At 35.9% G+C, this 21,949-nt stretch overlaps 1 protein-coding gene across 2 annotated transcripts in view; it reads left to right on the forward strand.

Moving 5' to 3' along the window:
- PTPRD (protein tyrosine phosphatase receptor type D) overlaps positions 1–21,949 on the forward strand; it is a gene marked incomplete at its 5' end in the record, with an annotated part of 318,231 nt that overhangs the window by 163,712 nt on the left and 132,570 nt on the right. The window contains 7 exons of one of the 2 annotated variants that reach the window (XM_083352519.1): positions 2,395–2,700; positions 3,525–3,718; positions 7,875–7,901; positions 13,202–13,319; positions 15,845–16,432; positions 16,800–16,900; positions 17,972–18,231. In XM_083352519.1, the coding sequence (XP_083208645.1) occupies positions 2,395–2,700; positions 3,525–3,718; positions 7,875–7,901; positions 13,202–13,319; positions 15,845–16,432; positions 16,800–16,900; positions 17,972–18,231 (1,594 nt within the window). The remainder of the gene's footprint in view (positions 1–2,394; positions 2,701–3,524; positions 3,719–7,874; positions 7,902–13,201; positions 13,320–15,844; positions 16,433–16,799; positions 16,901–17,971; positions 18,232–21,949) is intronic. The other variant, XM_083352520.1, reaches the window with a different exon arrangement.

A 21,949-nucleotide genomic window follows, 5' to 3' on the forward strand; every position in this document is an offset into this window, starting at 1 on the left:
AGTTTACAGAGTCAGCACATTACCCCCAACAATCTGGGTCCTCATTTTACCGACCTTGGAAGGATGGAGGGCTAAATCAACCTTGAGCCAGTCAGAATCGAACTCCTAGAGTGAAGAGTGAGTTAGCCTGCAGTACTGCATTCTAACCACTGCACCACCATGGCTCTTCATTATTTTTTTTTATCCTTAGAGAGAGATCCACAAAGTGCTGTTCTAAGAATATTTTTGTCACTGCTATTTTTCTTTAGGAAGCTCATTCTGAGATCTTTTAGGAAATTTAAAATGGCTATCACTGGAAACAAGGACATTCTTTGTTACTCAGTGGAGACAGTAATAAATATCTATAGAAAAATAGTTTTTCAAGGTAGGTATATCAGTCTTCTAGTGAATAGTTTTATTCCATAACACATTTAATATCCTCTAGCAGGGCATCTGATACAACATTAGTTCAAACTTTGAAAATTTTGCTTCTTTCCATATAAACCTCTTGCCAAATAAAAAGCAAATAAGCTTCATACAAAAGTAGCTCCAAAAGTTTTAAAAAAAGATTTAATGCATCCCTTTTAGGAGATAAGGAAAACAGATATTACCATCACAACTTTGTCTAATCAGAAATAACAGCAATTGTGTTCCCTGTGCTGAAACATGAGAAATAAGATTTGAAGAATTAAGTTGAGGGACAAACCATTTCATAGAATATTTTATTTAAACTTACCAGGTCCATATAATGAATTTTCATCAAATAACTATTTCTACTTTGCTGTTGTCCATTAAACAGTCCACACAAAATGTAATGGGACTTATAAGTATTATGTTGAGAGTTGGGGGTCAGGAATCAGTTTCAAGTTTAACGTGATATATACAAATGAATGTAAGTAATCTAATAAAGGCTTTCCTATAATTTTTAGTAATAAATTTTCACTAATAAACTAAAGCTCTAGTTTAAATTTATCTATTAAAATACTCACTTGAGTTTTTGGGTAGAAAGGATTAATGTTTAAGTTAAGTGCATTATATTAGTTAAATTATTTTGGCTTTTTAACCAAGCGACTTTTTATATTCTAGTAATTTTCTCTTGTGTGGGGGTTGAATGGGTGGTGTATGTATTATGAAATTGCTAGTAGATTTCAATTCTTTGCTAGCCAAGGTTTTTCCAAGAGGAACTAAAATATTAAACGTATCTTCATTTATGGTAAGTACAAGTTACAGTCAAAGCCAACAGCCATGTCACTTTTTCATGGTAGGTAAATCTTTGATTAAGACAAATGAAAACTCTTTTCTGATTCTGCATGTTTTACATTTTATTGTCTACAATTGTGTTTGAATAAATATATTTTTAATTTAAAATGCAGACTGGTAGAAAAAGGAAAAATGGAAAATACAAGTACTTCTATGTTGATTTTTCAAAATTGAACAGTGCAGGAAAGATTGGCCAGTAGATAAATTGGAAGAAAGAAAGAAAGGAAGGAAGGAAGGAAGGAAAGAAAGAAAGGAAGGAAGGAAAGAAAGAAAGAAAGAAAGAGGAAGGAAGGAAGGAGAGAGAGAGAAAGGAAAGAAAGAAAAGAAAAAGAAGGAAGGAAGGAAAAGAGGAAGGAGAGATGGGGAGGAAAAGATAAAGAGAGAGAAAGAAAGAAAAAGAGAAAGACTAGTAAACTCTTTTCTGATTCTGCATGTTTTACATTTTATTGTCTACAATTGTGTTTGAATAAATATATTTTTAATTTAAAATGCAGACTGGTAGAAAAAGGAAAAATGGAAAATACAAGTACTTCTATGTTGATTTTTCAAAATTGAACAGTGCAGGAAAGATTGGCCAGTATATAAATTTGAAGGAAGGAAGGAAGGAAGGAAGGAAGGAAGGAAGGAAGGAAGGAAGGAAGGAAGGAAGGAAGGAAGGGAGGGAAGGAAGGAAGGAGGGAGAGAGAGAGAAAGGAAAGAAAGAAAAGAAAAAGAAAGAAGGAAGGAAAAGAGGAAGGAGAGATGGGGAGGAAAAGATAAAGAGAGAGAAAGAAAGAAAAAGAGAAAGACTAGTAAATATGAGATAAGCAATATTACACATGTATATACATATATACATACATAGAAGTATCATGTTTGATGTTTTTATTTCAAGAAGAATCATTAATCACAGGTAGGTAACAATAAATTGAGGCTCGTTTTCATGTATTTCCCCCAACATCCTTTTCCGCTTTTTAGTTAATTCATTTTCAGTTGTTTCATGTTAATAAGCCAAGGCTCATAAGACTGTCTAAATACTTTATTTCTAAATTTAATTTTTATTTTTCCTTGGTTTGCCCTTTATTATTTATTTTTCTTTCTTTTTGTTCATTTTTTTTTCTTCAACCACTTCTCTCCTTTCACTCAAATCCTCCTTTAACCCACTGCTGAAATTAGAGCCATCAGCTCCTCCTCAAGACATTAGTTGCAACAGCCCCAGCTCCACTAGTATTTTGGTAAGTTGGCAACCTCCTCCAGTGGAAAAACAGAATGGAATTATCACTTCCTATTCCATCAAGTACACTGGAACTGATGGAGAAGATGACAAGCCCCATGAAATTTTGGGAATTACTCCGGATACTACGCAGTACCTTTTGGAACAGTTGGAAAAATGGACTGAATATCGCATTTCTGTGGCAGCCCACACTGATGTCGGACCTGGCCCAGACAGTGAATCTGTATTTATTCGGACAGATGAAGATGGTATGTTTCTTCCACCCCATCCATTTGACTTTTTCTCTCAATCTGCTATCTTTGTATGATCTAAGTATTCCTTCCCTTCCTTGCTCATCTTTTTTTTCCCCCAGAACTATTTCAACGGATATTTTAAATCCAAAATGCCTTTTCCTGCTTCCTGTGTTTTTAAAAGCAGCAACAACAAAAAGCAAAAAAAAAATAGAAATGTTATGAACAACATAAAGAACTCTTTAAAGTGCTCTCCCCAATGTGCATGACATTTTTTTCCTCCACACAAAAAAATGGAGAATATTTTTTAGATTTTTTTTCTTCTTTTTAAAAAAATCTTCTGATTTTATTCTGTCTTTGCACACATTATAAAGTATTTGTATCTTTGAGGAAACTGATGCTTCTCAATTTTTAAAATATTTTGAAATACGTTTTTCATATTTGAACTTTGAAGACAAATTGCACACTGCTATTGCCTTTTTCCCCATTGAAGAAATAATGATATAATAATGCATTTTAAAAGTCTTTTAGGTTTTGTATTATTTTGATTACTAAAATACTTCTTTGTGCTTTAATGCTTTGAGTTTCAAAGCATCTTCCTTGGCTTTTGTACATTTTTACATGTTTTTCTATTTCTCTAATACTCTTTTTTCTTCCATTTTTGCATCAGTCATGTTTTTTGATCTTTTCACTGAAATGTAGAACAGTTTTGTAGTGTTTTCATTTGTATTCTTCAAGAAAGGCTTGTGGGGTCTCCTTTTAAAAAGAAAAGAAAAAGAAAAAAAAAGACTGATTATTTGGGACAAGTGCCTGTAATTCTTTTATCCACTGATATGTTCCAGTTCCTAGTGGTCCTCCTCGCAAAGTCGAGGTTGAGGCTGTCAACTCTACATCTGTTAAAGTGTCATGGCGTTCTCCAGTGCCCAATAAGCAGCATGGCCAAATCCGAGGCTACCAGGTGCATTATGTGAAGATGGAAAATGGAGAGCCTAGGGGCCAACCTATGCTGAAGGATATCATGTTGGCTGATGCACAGGTAATGAATTATATTCAGTTTCTTTAGCTAAGAAAGGCAAGGTATTCATACAATAGCCTTTTCTTTTTTTATTAATAGCTTAAATGTTTTCTTTCTATTTTAGTACATCATTGCTAAAAGAATTCTGAATGCTTCAATCTATAACAAGATAATCAAGCTACCATGCTATTCTGTGTATAAATATTATTTCTAGACATGGATATGTTGTTGTAATGGAAGGGAAAACATACCTGAAACATATGCTATTTTTAAATCAAAGTATGTCTTTGTCATAGTGCAGAGTGGAAGCTCTCTCGTTCTTCCACAGTAGATGTTTGCTGTTATCTGGGCAGTGTCATATTATATACCTGTGGTGGTGAACCTATGGCACGCATGCCACAGGTGGCAAGCAGAGCCCTCTCTGTGGGCACCCACGCCGTCGCCCCAGTCCTAGGCCTTCAGTCCCGTCCATGAGCAACCTGCATCAAAATCTCCCCAGGCAAACAGCTTTTAAAGCTGGGTTTTATAAAACATTTTCAGTTTATGCCTCCGCCACTATGTGCAAAAAAAAAAGTTCAATCAATTAATCAATTTCAACTTCTTGCAGGGGAAAAAATGATCTCGCAAAGTTGGAATTGATTGATTGAACTTTTATTTTTAGTCCCACACAATGGTGGAGGAAGTGACACATCGGAGCTGGAAAGAAAGTGCTGCATGGAGGTGGGAGGAAGTGGCAGAAGCAGGGTACTCCATGCGAGGGGTGGAGTGGGGCCTGTGCATGGGGTAGAGAAGCAACATTGCGGCGCTAGCATGGTGGTAGACCAGTTAATTTCCTCCCCCTACCAGACACCTGCCAAAGTCATGCAGGGTAAGGTTGCCACGCCCGCCCAGATGCTCTTGCCTTCCCCCAAGTTTTTTTCAGCTGCATTCCGTTTCTCCATTCGCTTCTCAGCCTTCTCCGCATATTTGTGGAACTATCGGTAAATAAAAGAATCATCAGACTTTCTAACGTCTCATAAGATCTCAAGAAGGGTGGGGCACGTGCCCTTCCCATGCCAGGACAGCCCCTACAGCCCCAGGGCAGCCGTGCTAGGTGGCGGTGGGCAGGGCATTGAGGTGGGGACTGGCAGGCCAACCAAAGAGCAGGTGGAGCGCTGGAGGCTCGGGGTGAGGGTGCTGAAGTGGGCGGTCGGGCCATTGGCAAAAGCAACATGGTTGAGTGGAAAGTGGCCTCAGGACAAGTGGGGCAGGTAAGAAAAGAAATCCTCACTCCCCCAAGAAATTGCCTTTTTTTCCTTACCTGACGCCCAGCCCCGTGCTGTTTCTCCTTTACGATCTGCCACCACATGCAAGGAAGTTTTTTTTTCGGGGGGGGAAAGGTCAATCAATCAATTCCAACTTCTCATGAAAGATCACGAAGTTGGAAGTTGATTGATTGACCTTTTTTCCCAAAAAAAAACTTTGTTTCCTTGAGCGGATCGCAAAGGAGAAGCGGCACAGTGCTGAAAGTCAGGTAAGGAAAGAAAGGCAATTTCTGGGGGAGCGAGGATTTCTTTCCTTACATGCCCTGCTTGTTCTGAGGCCGCTTTCTGCTCAACCACATTGCTCTTGCCAATGGCCCGACTGCCCAGTTCAGCACCCTCCCTTCCTGAGCCTCTGGCACTCCACCTGCTGCTTTGGTGGCTCTGTAGGCAGAACTGCAAAGTTCTCTTCTCTGTTAGAGAAGAGAACTTCGCAGCTCTGCCTAGAGAGCACCAAAGCTGTAGCTGAATGGACAGTTGAGGGGGGAAGCTGCCCCACTTGTTCCACGGCTGCTTTTGGCCGAGCCATATTGCAGTGGCATTGGACACAATACGCAAGCCGGCAAACAGCCGCATTATGCCGAAACCGCCCATTTTCCGCCTCCTGCCCAATGCCGCTGCCATGAGGTCATGGAACAAGCTAGGCAGCAGTAAGAAACCAGTATACTGGTTCTTTACCTCTGCCCGGCCTGTTCCGCAGCCTCATGGCAGCGGCATTGGGTGCGATGCGTGAGGCAGCAAATAGCTGCAAGCACTGGCAAACAGCCGCGTTGCGCCAAAACTGACCATCCGCTGTCTTGTGCATCACACCCAATGCCGCTGCCATGAGGCCGCAGAACAAGCCGGGCGGAGGTAAGGAACTGGTATACCAGATCTCCCCTCCCCTACTCCGCCTGCTGCTGGAGGGCTGGCCCAGCAAAGCCTCAGAGTGCAAGAGCAGGTTGTGGCTACTGACAGACGCAGTTGGCCCATTTGCGCTCGCTGTGTGCGGGGGCTGATGGTGTCAGGCAACAGCTGCCGTAGTCCCTGCCTTGCCTTGCCTTGCCCTGCAGCAATGGCACCCTTGCCTTGCCCCTGCCTTGCCTCGCCTCACCCCGCAGGACAAGCCTCCTGCTCACCATCCCACCTGCCAGAAACCCCCTGGATCTCCCCCAAACATTCCCATTCCCCACAGGCGTCCCTCCCCACGAGCAACATCTAGGTGGCCATGCTCACCCCGGCCACGCCCACCCCAGGCATGCCCACCCAGTCTGCCATGACCACTGCAGCCACACCCACCCAGTGATCACGGCCACCCAAAAATAAATAAGTGGGGTTTGGGTTGCAGTTTGGGCACTTGGTCTCTAAATGTTTCGCCATCACTGTTATATACAGTACTTGCTAAACTATACAGTATATTAGTAGAATGAGATTATTTCATATTTAATGCATTCTTCCTATGCACTGGAACAATAATCACTTTTTAGTTCATTTTGATTTGGGCATAGATTCTGCTCTGTGTTTATATTTTTATCTCAATGCATATGATCCAGGTAAAGTTAAGTATTTTAAATTATATTAATATATAAATGAAGTTTATTGCACAGTTAAATTTCAGCATTGAATTACATCAATTTTGTTGGATGATATGTAATATATGCAAGTGAGCTAGGGTTTGAAAATAATATAGTAGAACTCAGTGATATATTTAAAATAAATAGAACTGTGCCTCAAATGAATAGTAGTTGATCTAATAGTATATGAGATGCTTTGTTTTTTTTAAAGAAAAGCCTAGGATGATATATCGATAAACTGAAACAACATTGCATTCTTTCTTACAGAATATAAAAAATCATAGAGAACCTATTTTACAATAATGAAAATTTGTCCATATTAAATAAGCTTTAAAAATACAGATTTTTAATTACATATATTTTATGAGCTTTGGAGCCTGAAATCATTCTGATAGTATCGTAAGCCATGAAGTATTAAAAGCTTTTTTCATTCATGGTTGTTTTTGAAATGGTTGCTGTTTTGAAATGTAGCAATATGTAACCATCATATATTATAACCAAAAAAGAATTAGAGTTGAACTAAATTGTTTAAATAGAACAACTTTATGGCATTTGTAATATTTTAAACTCCAATTCAATAAAATTACTTTACTGAAAACAGTACCATTTTTTCATGTAATGATTTAATGCCTTCCAATTCCTGTATTAAAAGTTAACATATTTGAAAGTCTTATTCATATCAATGTTTTAGCACATTTAGAACAACTTGTTAATGCTTTTGGATCATTGTGAATCTCCAGGGATTAGAAAGAGAACAATATGATTATATTGTACCTCTGTTCTTTAAACAGATTTTTCCCACTTGGAAAATATGCAGCCCTTTATGGCTCTAGTTCAAATTCTTTTTTTTCTTTTTTCTTTAATTATAGAAGGAGCAGAGTGTGCTGTTGGTCATATGGTTCCATTATTGGTATGAAGTATCAAGTACATATAAATTGCCTCTATTAATCTAAACAGGTGCGCTGAATTAAATTTGACAGGGTAAAATAGAAATGAACATGGCTTAGTAGCATATGATTAACTAAAATGTAGCCTTTCATTATATCTCAACAGTTTGAACTAATGCTGTCATAAAGCATTGCTGTAAACTAAAAACACTTCAAACTAGGATGTATGTTTTTTTTCAGAAATATCATCCACTATTCATGTACCATCAAAACAGAAACCGAAATTCATAGTTATTTTTTTTTCTAAATTCAGACTGATTTTACTAGTTAGTTTTCATATATAGTTATCCTGAGAAGGATAAAGATGCTTCAATAGCGTACAAATATCTCCTCATTTCTTTTGTTTTTCTTCCCAACATTCTTTACTCTCAATCAGTGGGAATATGATGATACTACTGAACATGTGAGTAAAATTGATTGCCTTCCCCCCCCCTCCAAAGTATGATGGTTTTAATGTTTAATTTTTGGTTGCTTGCACATATGCATGGATTAATACTTTTCACACAACTTTGTTTTGATTTAATGCAATGCTTTTGCTTTTTAAGTTTTGTTAAATTTATATAATTGCCTCACTTGATCTTGCAGTGTATCCAAAATATATTTTTTTTAAAGAAAGCGGTTATCATTTTCATTTGCTTTCCTCAGGCTCGCTGTTTTATGTATTTGCTATCAAACAGACTTTTTCTTTTAGTCCCTAATCATTTCATTTCAGTTGATGAAATGCCAAGTTAAATATGTATTTGAAATGCATTTTTCTGAAAATATACATTGGTACTGGCTCAGGGTCAGCATTTTTAAACCTGAGCTTTTTACCATATTGTTAAACAGATATTTTCATCAGTATTTAAAGAGTTCCTTCCTTAATGGTGCTCTTGTCCAAAAACATGTACCCAATGATAAATCTAAAAGTCAGATTATCATATGATAATCATGAGTTACTGGATGAAAATAAAAACCAGTACAATGAGCAAACACAATTTCCAGCTTGTATTTTAGTTCTAGTGAAAAGATTGCATTTATCTCTTATCCTCTAAAGCAGACATGTCAAACACAAGGCCCGGGGGCCGGATCCGGCCCGCGAAGTGGTTTCATGCGGCCCGCGAAGCCATCCTGGAAACAGTGAGGGAACGGCCCCCCACTGCCTTGGCCCTGGCCCAGAGACCCTCCTTCTGCCAGAGACCCTCAGATCTGTCCCACTCCTGCCCAGGCCCCCATAGGCACCTTTAATGCGAATGATGTAGAGCTGGCCACGCCCACCCAGTAGGCCATACGCACTCTAGCCACACCCACCCAGTAGGCCACGCCCACCCTGGCCACACCCACCCGGCCCCTTGAGGACAACCGCAATGCTGATGTGGCCCTCAATGAAATTGAGTTTGACACCCCTGCTCTAAAGAAACATATAAACTTACCTCACTCAGTGTTTTAAGGAAAGTTTAAAAACATATTCATTTTGAAAACAATTATCTACTTTCGGTGTTGTTTCAACATATATAGCAAGTTGCTTATCAGAATTCTCAAACTGGATGATACTGTTTTTTCATGGTTTTTCACTCTTGCTTTTGAGTCTGAAATTTTCTGATCTAAAGAATCCATTTCATCTCCAAAATATTTTTAACTGCATAAATTTGATCTTTACAAAAGACTGTAAATCATGAAAAGAGCTTTTAACAAAATTAGCAGTTCCAAATAACTTTGTTTCTCTTCTGCCTTCTCTGGTTCATATTTTTCCATTCTTTTCTAAAAACTCTTGGCAGTTTTCAACTGCTCTTCAGATGTTGAGAAGATGTACACTTTTAATTAAAAAATATAGATGATTCCTGGGCCGTAATTTATCACAATAATAAACAAATTTAAATGAGGAAAAACAAAAATATTTTTCTGCTTACCATTTAAACTAGTGAAGGGCCAAATTACAAATCCATATGTTGACATTATCAGTTCACGTGACTACTTCATATACTGTGTGTAAATTTGAAATTAAGATTTTTTTTATTTAAAATATCAAGTCTTTCTCAAAGGTTGATGTGAATATATTTTCATCCAGTAGTCCCAATAGTGCTATTGAGTGTGTGACAACTCAGAACTTTGCACATTCCTTTGAATGTTATAGAATGGACAGCATTGTATATATATCCCACCAACTGATTCCCTTTACCTGAAGTTCAGTATTTGCATATGGAAGTTTCCTACGAAGCTTCATAAAGTCTTCTTTTTGGAGCATGAGAAATACAACTATTAGGGAGAAAAGGAATCCATTGTGCATTTCCCATGTGTTCACTTACAAAGCATGTTTTGTGTGCCTCAGAGCATGACTAATTTGTATTATTCAAAAAGATAGGTAGGTGGAATGTATGGTGTCCCATATTACAGCCAATTGCAAATCTCTGTATTTTAAATGGACAATAGGGAAAGCTCCTATCACCACTGTGTACACATGTATGTTCTAAATGCCTCATCACTCAATTTCAAATACCTATCTTTCTACAGCTGCCCATTAATACGTTACTTAATAAAGGACACAATTGCTAAAGTTTATAGTTCTCCCATTTTTTACTATTCAGAAGGTGTTCCTTCTATAGAGCTATTTGGAAAAACCATATCTTCCCCATATTAAGTATTCTGGTCGTTCGGAAAGTATTTATCTCCAGTGGCTGCTTAAGGATAAGCAAAGCAATGATCATGGCGCAGGTGGTTAAATACACTGGGGATTCGCCAGAAACATACAAATATTTTTAGATCTTTTTAATAATCTTTTATAATTAATTTTATTACGTGTTTTTATTCATCATTAGACCATGCTCAATGTATTTTTATTGTCAGGTCAGTATGGTTCAGTTTCTTTTAAGGTAGCTAGGTTTTGTTATACTATCTGTAAAATTAGGGAGACTTTAGTTACCCATTGATTACATCATTAATTGTAATATATTGCTATGCCTTCTTGTGTTCGGTTCTGTTTAGTTTTGTTTCATTTAAATGTTTAATTTTTTGTGTTGGCCCATGGCTGTAATAATAAACATACTACTATATTCAGAAGGAGAAACTAGTGGAAAGATTAGCCATGAAGAACTGAGTAATACTGCATTGAAAATTAAAATTAACATGCAGGCACAAAGTACATAAAAAAGCATATACAGTTTAAGGCTGAGATGTAATGGAACCAAGTTGTTTCAAATCAGTTGAATTGCGGTTCATATTAAGCATATAAAAATAGTGGAATTTTTAGAAAGCTTAAATTTTGCTAGCTCAAGTCCTTTATAAATAAATAAATATCATTTCAAAAATTAGTTTCAGCATGTAAAACAAATCATCAGTTGGTTTCTAGTATATAATCACTTTCAGATTCTTTTTAATCTTCATCCTCTTAAAATATTTTAAAAACTACAAGTTAGGTTTCACTAAATCCTATTATATTTCCTATTGAATAACTATATAGAATGTAATGTATTGCCCATAATTTCTTGTCCCAAATCAAACATTCAGATTATATTTAATGATATTTTAGATTTTGAATAACAGATTTAATTATTTAAATTAATATTATTTTACAATATGGTCATAACCCGATCTTCGCTCCTTTCGCCGCGATCTGAAAACATACCTGTTCGAACAAGCCGGCCTGGCCTGAGGGGGGATTGGTGGGGTGTTTTATTATTATTTTATCGGGGTTTTTTATTAATGTACCAACTGTTTTTATGGGCATGTATTTAATTACCTTTTAATTTTTGTAACTCTGTGTTTTATTCTTGCCCTGTACACCGCCCTGAGTCTTTCGGGAGAAGGGCGGTATAGAAATGTTAATAAATTAAAATTAAATTAAAATTAAATAACCATCATAAAACGGGTCAGTTTTATTATTTTTTGTGGTCATCTTTAAGTGAATGCAGTGATCATAAAGCAAAATGGTTCACTGCGGGTTTTGTTTTGCTGAAAAATGGAAGTGCTAGTTTTCAGGAAAACCATCACAAAACACAGTCACATGACCATGGGACACTGCAGATGTCCCAGAGTTTGGTCATGTAAGCATGAAGGAGATGCAACCATCTGATCTTCAGATCTGGATAATAAATCTCATTTTTGGGGTAAAACTTTGAATGATCGCTAAGCAACCCATTTTAAGTGGAGAAATACCTGTAGAATTTTGATCATGCTGTGCTTCATAATTTTTTAGATTGAAATCTAAAGTGTTCCCTTCTCAGTAAATACAATTAGACTCATCCTTTAAAATTTGAAGTTGTGTACACACTTACTTGAAAGCAGTAAATCTAGGACTGTGTTTCAAAAATTGTCCCAGAATGAATTTTCATTAAAGCACTGTTTAATGTTATGGGCAGGCTCCATAATGGTAATATGTCTAGGACTACTTGTATTTGTTAGATCAGTTAAGCTGATTCCAAGGAAATGTGCATGGAATCATATGTTTCCTAAATTAAGACAAGTCATGTGGAGAATAACCTTTAGCAACAGGAACTGCAACCAAGAGAGTCAGATAAATGAAATCTGAATCCAAAGCAGAAATATAACTTGAGAAATTGTCTCAGATTTAATCCCCTCTAATTTTCTTATAGATAAAAGCAGGGAGAGGAGAAGCATAGTCAGACTTGCCAGATTCTGTTACAATAAAACTGGTATTAGCAGTGCTTTTTTGTAAAAGATAAAGGTGCCGAAACTCACACGTGTCATACAACCCACTTTGCCTACCCTACAAGGTTCCATCCAAAAAGGGTGCTGGAACTCCGTTCTGGGCGTTCTATGAGAAAAAAAGCCCTGGGTATTAGTATACATAATGGCTTCCCAGTCTGATCCATCTCAAAGGACTAGAGGGTGGAAAACATTTGGTGTCAAAAAATTACCAAAATTACCATAGAGTGTTTTTATAGAGAGCAAAAATTAGAGTGGGTAAGTTGATAGTAGCACATATTAATTTCTTTTTTAAAATCTAAATTTTAGGAAATAATTCTGAGTTATTATTTTTGTTTTCTCATGGTCAGCCTGGAGTTTAGACTGGATTTGGCATTTTTATCCATCTATCAAGTCCAAGAACTGGAATAGGAAATTGTTGGTTGTTGTTGTTGTCGTCATCATCATCATTAATACAGAAAAAAGTTTTCAGGCTTATGTTACATTTGTCACATATTCAACATCTTAAAATGGCAACAAAAGATTCTGATTTTGACAATATTAGTCAGACAGTTCTCCAGTAGTTACAATAAAAGTGTTCAAGGCTAACTTGCAGTCATCTTAAGTTTACACCCCAATCTATATGTAACATGGTTCTGTAATTTAAAAAATAGATACCCCTGCTGTAAAGATAGCAGTATGACTGATTTGTAAATAATGGCTAAGACAAGTATTGTGTCAAGTTTGATTTTATTTTTGTAGCCCAAATACACTCATTCTACAGTAATAAAAATAAATAGTAAGAACATGTGGCATTGTGCCCTTTAAGTGCTTAGCCTTACATTTATAAAAAAAATATTTAAGGCATGCTGCTCAGAACGTTCATCATTCTTCTGGCTTAATGCAAAACCTTATTCACTTGTTTCATCTTCTGGTATCCCTAAAAGCTTGTCATCTCTGCAGACAGCATGAAAGCTCTGTGCACTGAATGCAAGTTATTGTAACTTATGGAAAGATGAAAAACTTGTGAAGTGTCTCTGTTCCATATTATTAATATACCATGTTTTTATTACATCATTTTAGGAGATGATCATAGCTGGATTACAGCCAGAGACAACCTATTCCCTGACTGTGACAGCCTATACAACCAAAGGAGATGGAGCCCGGAGCAAACCGAGATTAGTATCTACTACTGGTGCAGGTACTATCTGATGAAGCCTTATAATGAATGTTGACTGCTTTGATCATTTATTATACCAGGTGCTAAATGTTCTTAGCTGATTGTGTACAGTAAAGCATTATTTATTTTCATTGTGACTTTTCCATGCCTGACTTTTTTTTAGAGTTTAGATGCATCCAGGAATTTGAATATAGGAGAATACAAAATCTGACACATCAGGCATAGTACACATTGGTTTGTAAGCCCTTCTGTTTCAGTTGAAGAAACACAGTAGCCCCACAGTATAGGTAATTTAAAATATGGCATGTGAAAAACTCCATTACAGTTTGTTGAACAAGCCATATTTGCCTACTTCACATGTTACACTAAAAAAAAAAATCCAACAAACAACAGGGCATGAAATTATAACCCAAGAGATTGAAAATGAAATATAGAGTCTGGAAAAAGTGTTGGGAACAAAAAATAAAGACCAGAAGAGGTAGAGATAGAGAAATAAAGATACTGTATGTGATTTCCAAGTTGTCATTATTAATATACGGTAATAATAATGAATTCCTCATTAAACTCGGGAACATACAGGAGAGTTATTTTACTTTACCCCATCATTTTAAAAAATGGTAAACTATCCATAACATGGAAAGGAAAAGATCTCTGTAGAATGAAGAGAAACCCCTAAAGAGACTACAGGACTAGAGATGGGACTGAAAAATAAAGGGAGCAGCAGGCAAATGGAGAATTTGACTCATGAACATTTGGATCTAAGACAGCATATATTAATTAAGCTTAATTAATGTTTTGATAGTGTTGGTTCTTTCAAACAATATAACTAATGGTTTTAGGTTTACAATGCTGTTTTTTTCCCCTGGTATACAGACTACCCTTACATTCTCAATCTGCTGTGTATTCATTCATTATTATTTACCTTTCTTCTGGGTTTTGTCTGCATGTAGATCTCATGGCCAATTAATTATCAAAGGATGTCTAGTGGGAAAATATTTAGTTTTATATTAATTTTGTATATTAAAAAGAATAATTGTTCTTCTATGAAAAGCATGATTTCTTAGAATATGTTAATTAGTGTTTTCATCTGACTTCATTTTAAGTGTTCCAAGAATAAATTGCTTAGCAAGATTTCAACTTTGTTTTTTTTTTCATTTTCTGATAGCTGTAGTTTGAAAATTTCGTTTTTGAAACTTCCATATGTCAAATGGCTATAGTTTGAAGTTTTTACATCTGAAATTAAACATAAAAATTAAGCTAAAAATGCTTCTGTGTGTGTTGTATGTGTGTATGTGTTAGCTTTTTATGTACAATTTCCTGATTTTAATTCCTGATTTTTATTTTTATTTAATGGTGGAATTTTTATGCTGACATGGTGTCACTTGATTCAGCAGAGTAAGCTTTTTGTTCATTATCAGAACATTATTTAGTGAAATTATATGTTTTATTGTTTGTTTTTTTCTTTTCCACTCATCCCCCATTTTGGATGAAATTCCCCTGCTTTTTAAACTAGCCTTTTCTGTAATGTTAATACCAGAACACTGATAAAAGAATCAAGATCAAATTAGGATATGCAATCTGGTATATTAGTTTATTTAAACAAGGGAATGACATCACTAGTATAAAAGCTGTCATATGAAGATACCCTGAAAGCCCTGGAAAATGGCTTCAACTGTCTGCTTTTAGTTTGATTTGGCTGAGTAGAGTGATGCAGACTGTCATTCTTTTCAAACACATGATTTTAAGATGATTGATTCATCTTGATTCAGATACCTTTTATATACAGATATTTTGCTCTTCCCAACACAAAAGTGCATCCTCTGGAATAAAATTAGTCCTCGACTTATGACCACAATTGAGCCCCAGATTGTCCTTGTTAAGTGAAACATTTGTTAAGTGGCTTTTGCCCCATTTTATGACCTTTCTTGCCACATATGTTAAGCAAATCACTGCACCTGATAAGCTAGTAACCTGGTTGTTAACCGAATCTGGCTTCCTCACTGACTTTGTTTGTCAGAAGGTCACAGAAGGTGATCAAATGACCTTGGGACACAGCAAGAGCCATAAATATGAACCAATTGCCAAGCATCTGAATTTTGATCACGTGACCATGTGGACGCTAGAATGGTCACAACAGTGAAAAACGATCATAAGACATTTTTCATTTTCAAAGTTGTAACTTTAATAATCACTAAACGAACTGTTGTAAGTCGAGGACTACCTGTATATTCTGATTGGATTAATCATATTAAAGTAAAGTCCATAAGCCTAATATACAAAGATGCACAATTAGTGTATGTAGGGCTTGATTTCATATCAGTGGGGTTCATTGCCTAACTGCTATATTTAGGAACTAGAAAAAGGGGAATAAAGAAAGCTAATAGAATGCTTACTGTGTTGCAAGGTCTGAATTAATATTTGAGGATGGGGGTAGAGTAGAGAAATGGTATGTTTGTTGCATAAGTAATTTTTAAAGAGACCTAATAAGCAATTTTAGAAATAAATATTGAAGGTACATTCTGTGCTGAAATAATGTTATGTTACAGTTCCAGGAAAACCTCGGCTTGTAATTAGCCACACACAAATGGGTACAGCTCTAATTCAGTGGCACCCACCTGTCGATACATATGGCTCCCTGCAAGGGTACCGCCTGAGGTTTGGCCGCAAAGACATGGATGCCTTTACAACACGGGATTTTACTGATAAAGATGACCACTACACGGCTACTGATATTCATAAAGGGACTTCTTACATCTTCAGGCTTTCAGCTAGAAATAAAGTGGGCTTTGGGGAAGAAATGGTAAAAGAAATTTTGATTCCAGAAGATCTACCAACTGGATTTCCTCAAAATCTACATTCAGAAAGTGCCACCTCAACCTCTGTCCAACTAACTTGGCAACCGCTCATTTTATCCGAGAGAAATGGTATTATCACCAAATACACTGTACAGTACAGAGATATCAATGTGGCACATCAACAAACAGAGATCCCTGTTGCTCCTGTTGATACTATTATGACACTTTCAGGCTTAAAACCAGATACCACATATGATGTAAAAATACGTGCACATACAAGCAAAGGGCCCGGTCCATATAGTCCCAGTATCCAGTTTAGGACATTACCTGTGGATCAAGGTAGGATTTGTCTGCTTATGTCTTGCCTTGTAAAGGATCTCAGTCTTTGGATATCAATATTTTAAATATAGCTTCAATTTTCAAAACCATCTTATAAGTAGATTCATCTGATGCAGAGGTAAAGTATGTAAATCTTCATGTGTTTTGGATTCACTAGAATTCAGTTATCCCATATCAGACAAGTCTGGCTCACTTCTACCTAATAATTGCAGGTAAGGAAAATACAATTATTTTGAGATGTCATTTGTAAGAATGGAATGTGGTTTCTAAAAACAGGTAGGAATATAATGAAATATGTTTACTGGTGAAAAGGGGATGGGATCCAAAATCAAAATGTACTTTAAATATATTACTTTTACTTTTCCAGCAGTGTTTGCAAAAAATTTTCATGTCAAAGCAGTAATGAAAACATCAGTTCTTCTTTCCTGGGATATACCAGAGAATTACAATTCTGCCCTACCTTTCAAAGTAAGTGGTTCTTAATCTTCAAGGGTTACAGGACTTGTAATGGACAAATGTCTTTATTAAAGGATTTATAGACCCACTCTACTAACTAACAGATATTTAGTAGTCCAGTTTGAACTAAATCAGAAGATCATGGAACAAGTTCTCCAAGATTGATACTAGATTGATAATGATTGACAGTTGATGTTAATTAATTCTATGTTTATGTATCAGCATTTGTGATGTTGAACTAACACCAGAAATAAGTATAACAGTTTTTACTGTTTAGAGTATTATAAAAAAACTGAGATTGTATCATTTTATTATTATAATAAAAAAGGGTTAATTTTATAACAACAAGTTGGAAGGGATCTTGGTCATCTAGTCCAATTCCCTGCTCAGGCAGGAAACCCTATACCAATTCAGACAAATGGCTGTCCTGTCTCTAAGAAGAAAAAACTTCCAGTGTTGGAGCATTCACAACTGGAATTCTGGGAGTTGAAGTCCACAAGTCATAAAAGGGCCATGTTTGAAGACCTCCTGATCTATTTGGTAGTCCTTGCTTACTTTCTTGAATTTGCACCCATCACAATATCCCCACAGACAAGCAAAGTCAGTCAGGAGCCTGGCAGGAACCCTCAAGCCGTGACAATGTGACATGTCATGTAATGACCATATCCCAAGGCAGCAACAAGAACTGCCATCTTAAGTCAGTCATCACATGATTTTTTTTCCTTCCAACTGTGTCACTTACCAGTGGAATTTCGGGTTCCAATTACGGTTGTTAACTGAGTACTATCTGCACTTCCGTTCATTGAAGCTAATGACATATCATTCAACGAAAGGAGTTGGGAACCATTAAAGCCCAGTGGAAACACTAAGTCATCTGTGATCTTCCCATTCCATCCAAGTGTCCATTCATACATTTGATTCTGAGATTTTAAATCTGTTTGTTCCGGCATGTATTTTTTTTTAACTAACTTCCAAGTCATTTTGTTAAAGGCAAGTTTTATTTCCAAACTTACTTTTCTCCTGCACATACCTAGGGGTTATTATTAATATATTTGCTGCTTTTATTAAATTCCCATTTGTTAGATTCTTTATGATGATGGGAAAATGGCAGTTGAAGTGGATGGCCGAGCCACGCAGAAACTGATCACCAATCTGAAGCCTGAGACATCCTATTCATTTGTGCTAACCAATAGAGGGAACAGTGCTGGAGGACTGCAACACAGGGTAACAGCAAAGACGGCCCCAGATGTACTACGAGCCCAACCGGTTTTCATTGATAAGACCAATCTAGATGGAATGATAACAGTGAAACTACCAGAAGTACCAGCAAACAAAACTATAAAGTAAGTTATATCTAACAAATATTGCGAGAGCTTAATAACAATTCAAGGAGACTCACTGTATAATTTCTTAGAATATTTTCTGTGGTTTAAAGCATTTACTTTTTTAGCCATTGCCTTAAGTGCAGGCACTGCAGTATAGAGGCAAGCAGTTTAAGATTTGAAATACAGTTTATTGTTTATTGTGATTATATGTTCTCTTTCAAACGTGACCCAGAGACTATGTGTTAACTTTTTATTTATTTATTTATTTAAGAAAAACTTTGTCTTCACTGGGAAGCAGGAGCCACAGAATGGAGAGGGGTATTATCAAAAGAATTAAGGGGGAGGCTTAAGGTGCAAAATAAGTAAGAGTTAAATGGCAAAACAGGAAAATAAAGTATCACAGGACCTTAACAGACCTGGGTTTTACACCTCATTTTTGCAAAAGTCTGCAGAATATCATGAAACTGAAAATGACTACGCTTGCTATTATTTATTTATTTATTTTATTTATTTTAATTCCATTTATATCCCGCCCTTCTCCGAAGACTCAGGGCGGCTTACAAGCTTAGCAGTAGCCTTCATTCTTTGTATATGCCTGCTTATTAGAGCTTTCACACACACCCCAAGCGGCATTATTACAAAGTCAGCTTAATTGCCCCCAACAATCTGGGTCCTCATTTTACCTACCTCGGAAGGATGGAAGGCTGAGTCAACCTTGAGCCTGGTGGGACTCGAACCTACACTAATTGCAGGCAGCTGATGTTACTTAAGGAGGCATTAGCCCACTGCTCCACCAAGGCTTACAGTACATTTCAGCATTATAGTCAGGGGTGTGCAGACCATGAAACATTTTCTGCCCATCCCTAAGCTAGTACAGAGGGATTGTTTACCTACAACTGAACTGAATTAGCTTGACCTCAATTCAGACTGAGTAATAGCAATACATTTCATTGGCCTACTACTCATAGAAAGTTTGGCTTCCCCCCCCCCCAATTCGCACAGATTTTCTCATTCAGTTTATTGATGTGATTTGTAAATGTAAATCAATAAAGAGATTCAAAACAAATTATTCAAATTAGATTTGACCTAGTTCACCCAGATTTCACCAGAAATTTATTCAAATGAAGCAAATCTAACTTCATCCCTAACTTCATTGTAGGATTCAAATTCTAGGACCATGAGAATTGTTTGTGTATTATTCTCCAAGGGGAGAATATTCCATAGGGCATGGGCAATGACAGAAAAAGCTCTCTTCCTACCAGTCAGAGCTCTTTAATTCTAATGGGGTCTGCAACAAACCTTCCCTGCTTGATCAGGTAGGACAATTTTAGCAACTATTTAGGATGGAAGTGAGAAGAAATATCTGGCTTTAAGGTAAAAGCATGGTAATTTATAAAATGCTTTTTTCGGGGGTACAATATTAAATATGAAACGGGATAATCTATAATTATTTTTAAAATATAAAACTAGCATAGAAAGAAGCAGTAGTGCTTAAAAACCCATCCATATAAATATACAATGAAAGCATGAATGGTTTTTCAAGATTCTATGAATTATTGCCAAAAATATTTTTTCACATGAAGATATATTTCAGATGAATGTGTACAACCATTGTTCATCAATTTAAAAAAGCAGAGATTTCTTTTAGTTTCCCACTCAACAGTCATACCTCAACATTCACTATTCATATAAATATAAATGCAGAGATAATTTCCTTCTTTTCTCATCATACAATAACATTCACCTCTCTTGAACTCATTATGGCTAAATACATTTTATGTGCGAAACCCCTCTTCCTATCAAACATTTTCTGGTATAATCAAGTTATTAAATATAATAGTTATTCCTATTTGTCTTTGTTATTTAACAAACATAATATCAGTAATATTAATATACACGCAGACGCACACGTAAGAGGGAAAGAAAAGTAAACCAGAAATAGAATCAAATGCACATTTGAATTTGGAAGTTATAAATATATTACTGTTACGTGCATACCTATTTGGAATGCTTTCATGCAGAATAACTGGTACAGATGAAAAAGTTTTTTTTAGGAAATACAGTGCTGTTACAGGTTGTCATTTAATGATAGTTCAAAGTTTTGTGGACTTAAAAAAAAACTATTTACATTTTGTCCTCAAAATTACAACTGCCACATCCCTCCCATGTGATCACGGTCATGTGATCACTTTTGGGTGCTTGTCAACTGGTTTGCATTTAGGACTGTTTGCAGTGTCACACAGAAAGGTGACCACAATTTGTGCCATTTCTGGCAAAAAAAAATCATTGGAAGAATAGCTTTGCTTAACAACCACATGATTTATTTAATATTCGTAGTAATCTGCTTTACAGGTATAGCTGTCCCAGAATGATTGTAAAATTCCATCAAGTCTCAGGGTGACTTTACTTTCAACCTCAATAATTTACAAATAAAATTCCAGGCTCTGTTAAGGTCATACCTCAAGGGCCACCGTATGACTAAAAGGATGAATAGATTTGGATAAATATATTCTTCATTCTAAGAAATTTCTTGGTTATTCCTAAAATTAACATTAATATCATGTACTATATGTTTACCTGTTCAGAAACATCATATTAATACAGCAACAGTAGTTTAATGTTTCTTCTTTATAAAAGTAATCATCAAACATTGTGGTATAAAGGTGTATTTCAGAAAAGGCAAGATGTGATTTAAATCCAAAAAGTAATTTTGCAACACATGAATTTGATAGGTATGTTTTTGTTTAGTCCTGGAACATGGTTTACGATGCTTTTTTAAATGGGTCTGTGCAGATTAAACAGGGATAATATTAAAAAGCTGACATTGCAATGCCAGTTGGGATTTAAAATGATGGACAATAAAGATTCCCAGGAAAGACTGTATACCATGCAGTCAATATATGCAACACATTTTTCATGTAATCCTTTGTATTCTGAGTTTCACACAAAGCCATTTTTACTGCTTTATTGAACTTCTAAAGAGGGCTGTAGGAAAGAAAATTCTAAACCATTAAAAAGTACGAAAAATTAGTCCACATCTACTAATAAAATACATACATAGTTTATAAATATAAATGGGAAACATTACAGATTAAAATCACCAGAAATACAACTTGGTAAGACAGATAGCTAATGCCTCTCTAGAAGACAACTTCTGAAAGTAACTTAGGAGCCATAGCACATACCATAATCACAGCACCATAATTTGAATTCTATAACACATGTAAGAATATATTAATTTTCGGAAACTAATATTAAAAACTGGTGTACATAATGGAACATTGTTTATAAATATGTATTTTAGGATAAAATATAACTTTACAAAATTACATATGAAATGCACACATTTTAATCAGATTTTTACTTATAGCTGATAAGTTATTGAAACATACATTTTCAACAAGAAATATGAGGTACAATAAAGAGCTTCATGGTAGGAAAAAGAAAATATGAAAACATGCAATAATATTCTCTTCTTAAGGCTTTCAGTGTTCTTCAAATGATCTCAATGAGTACAGAATATCGTACTACATTTGCCTGTGTTTTCACTAAGCAAAATTCTTCTCATAGTTCTCATAGGTGACTAGTCTTAAGTTTTGAATGACATAAATGTGAAAGCACAATTGATTACACAGCCCGTTGTATGGAATTACAGAGGTAAATAATAATGGAAAACATTTCTATAAATATTCAAATATCAAATGATAAGAGGGATCAGGAAGGAAGAAAAGGAAGG

The sequence above is a fragment of the Vipera ursinii genome (genome assembly GCF_947247035.1).
Source record: "Vipera ursinii genome assembly, chromosome: 2".
In the NCBI taxonomy this organism is placed as follows: domain Eukaryota; kingdom Metazoa; phylum Chordata; class Lepidosauria; order Squamata; family Viperidae; genus Vipera; species Vipera ursinii.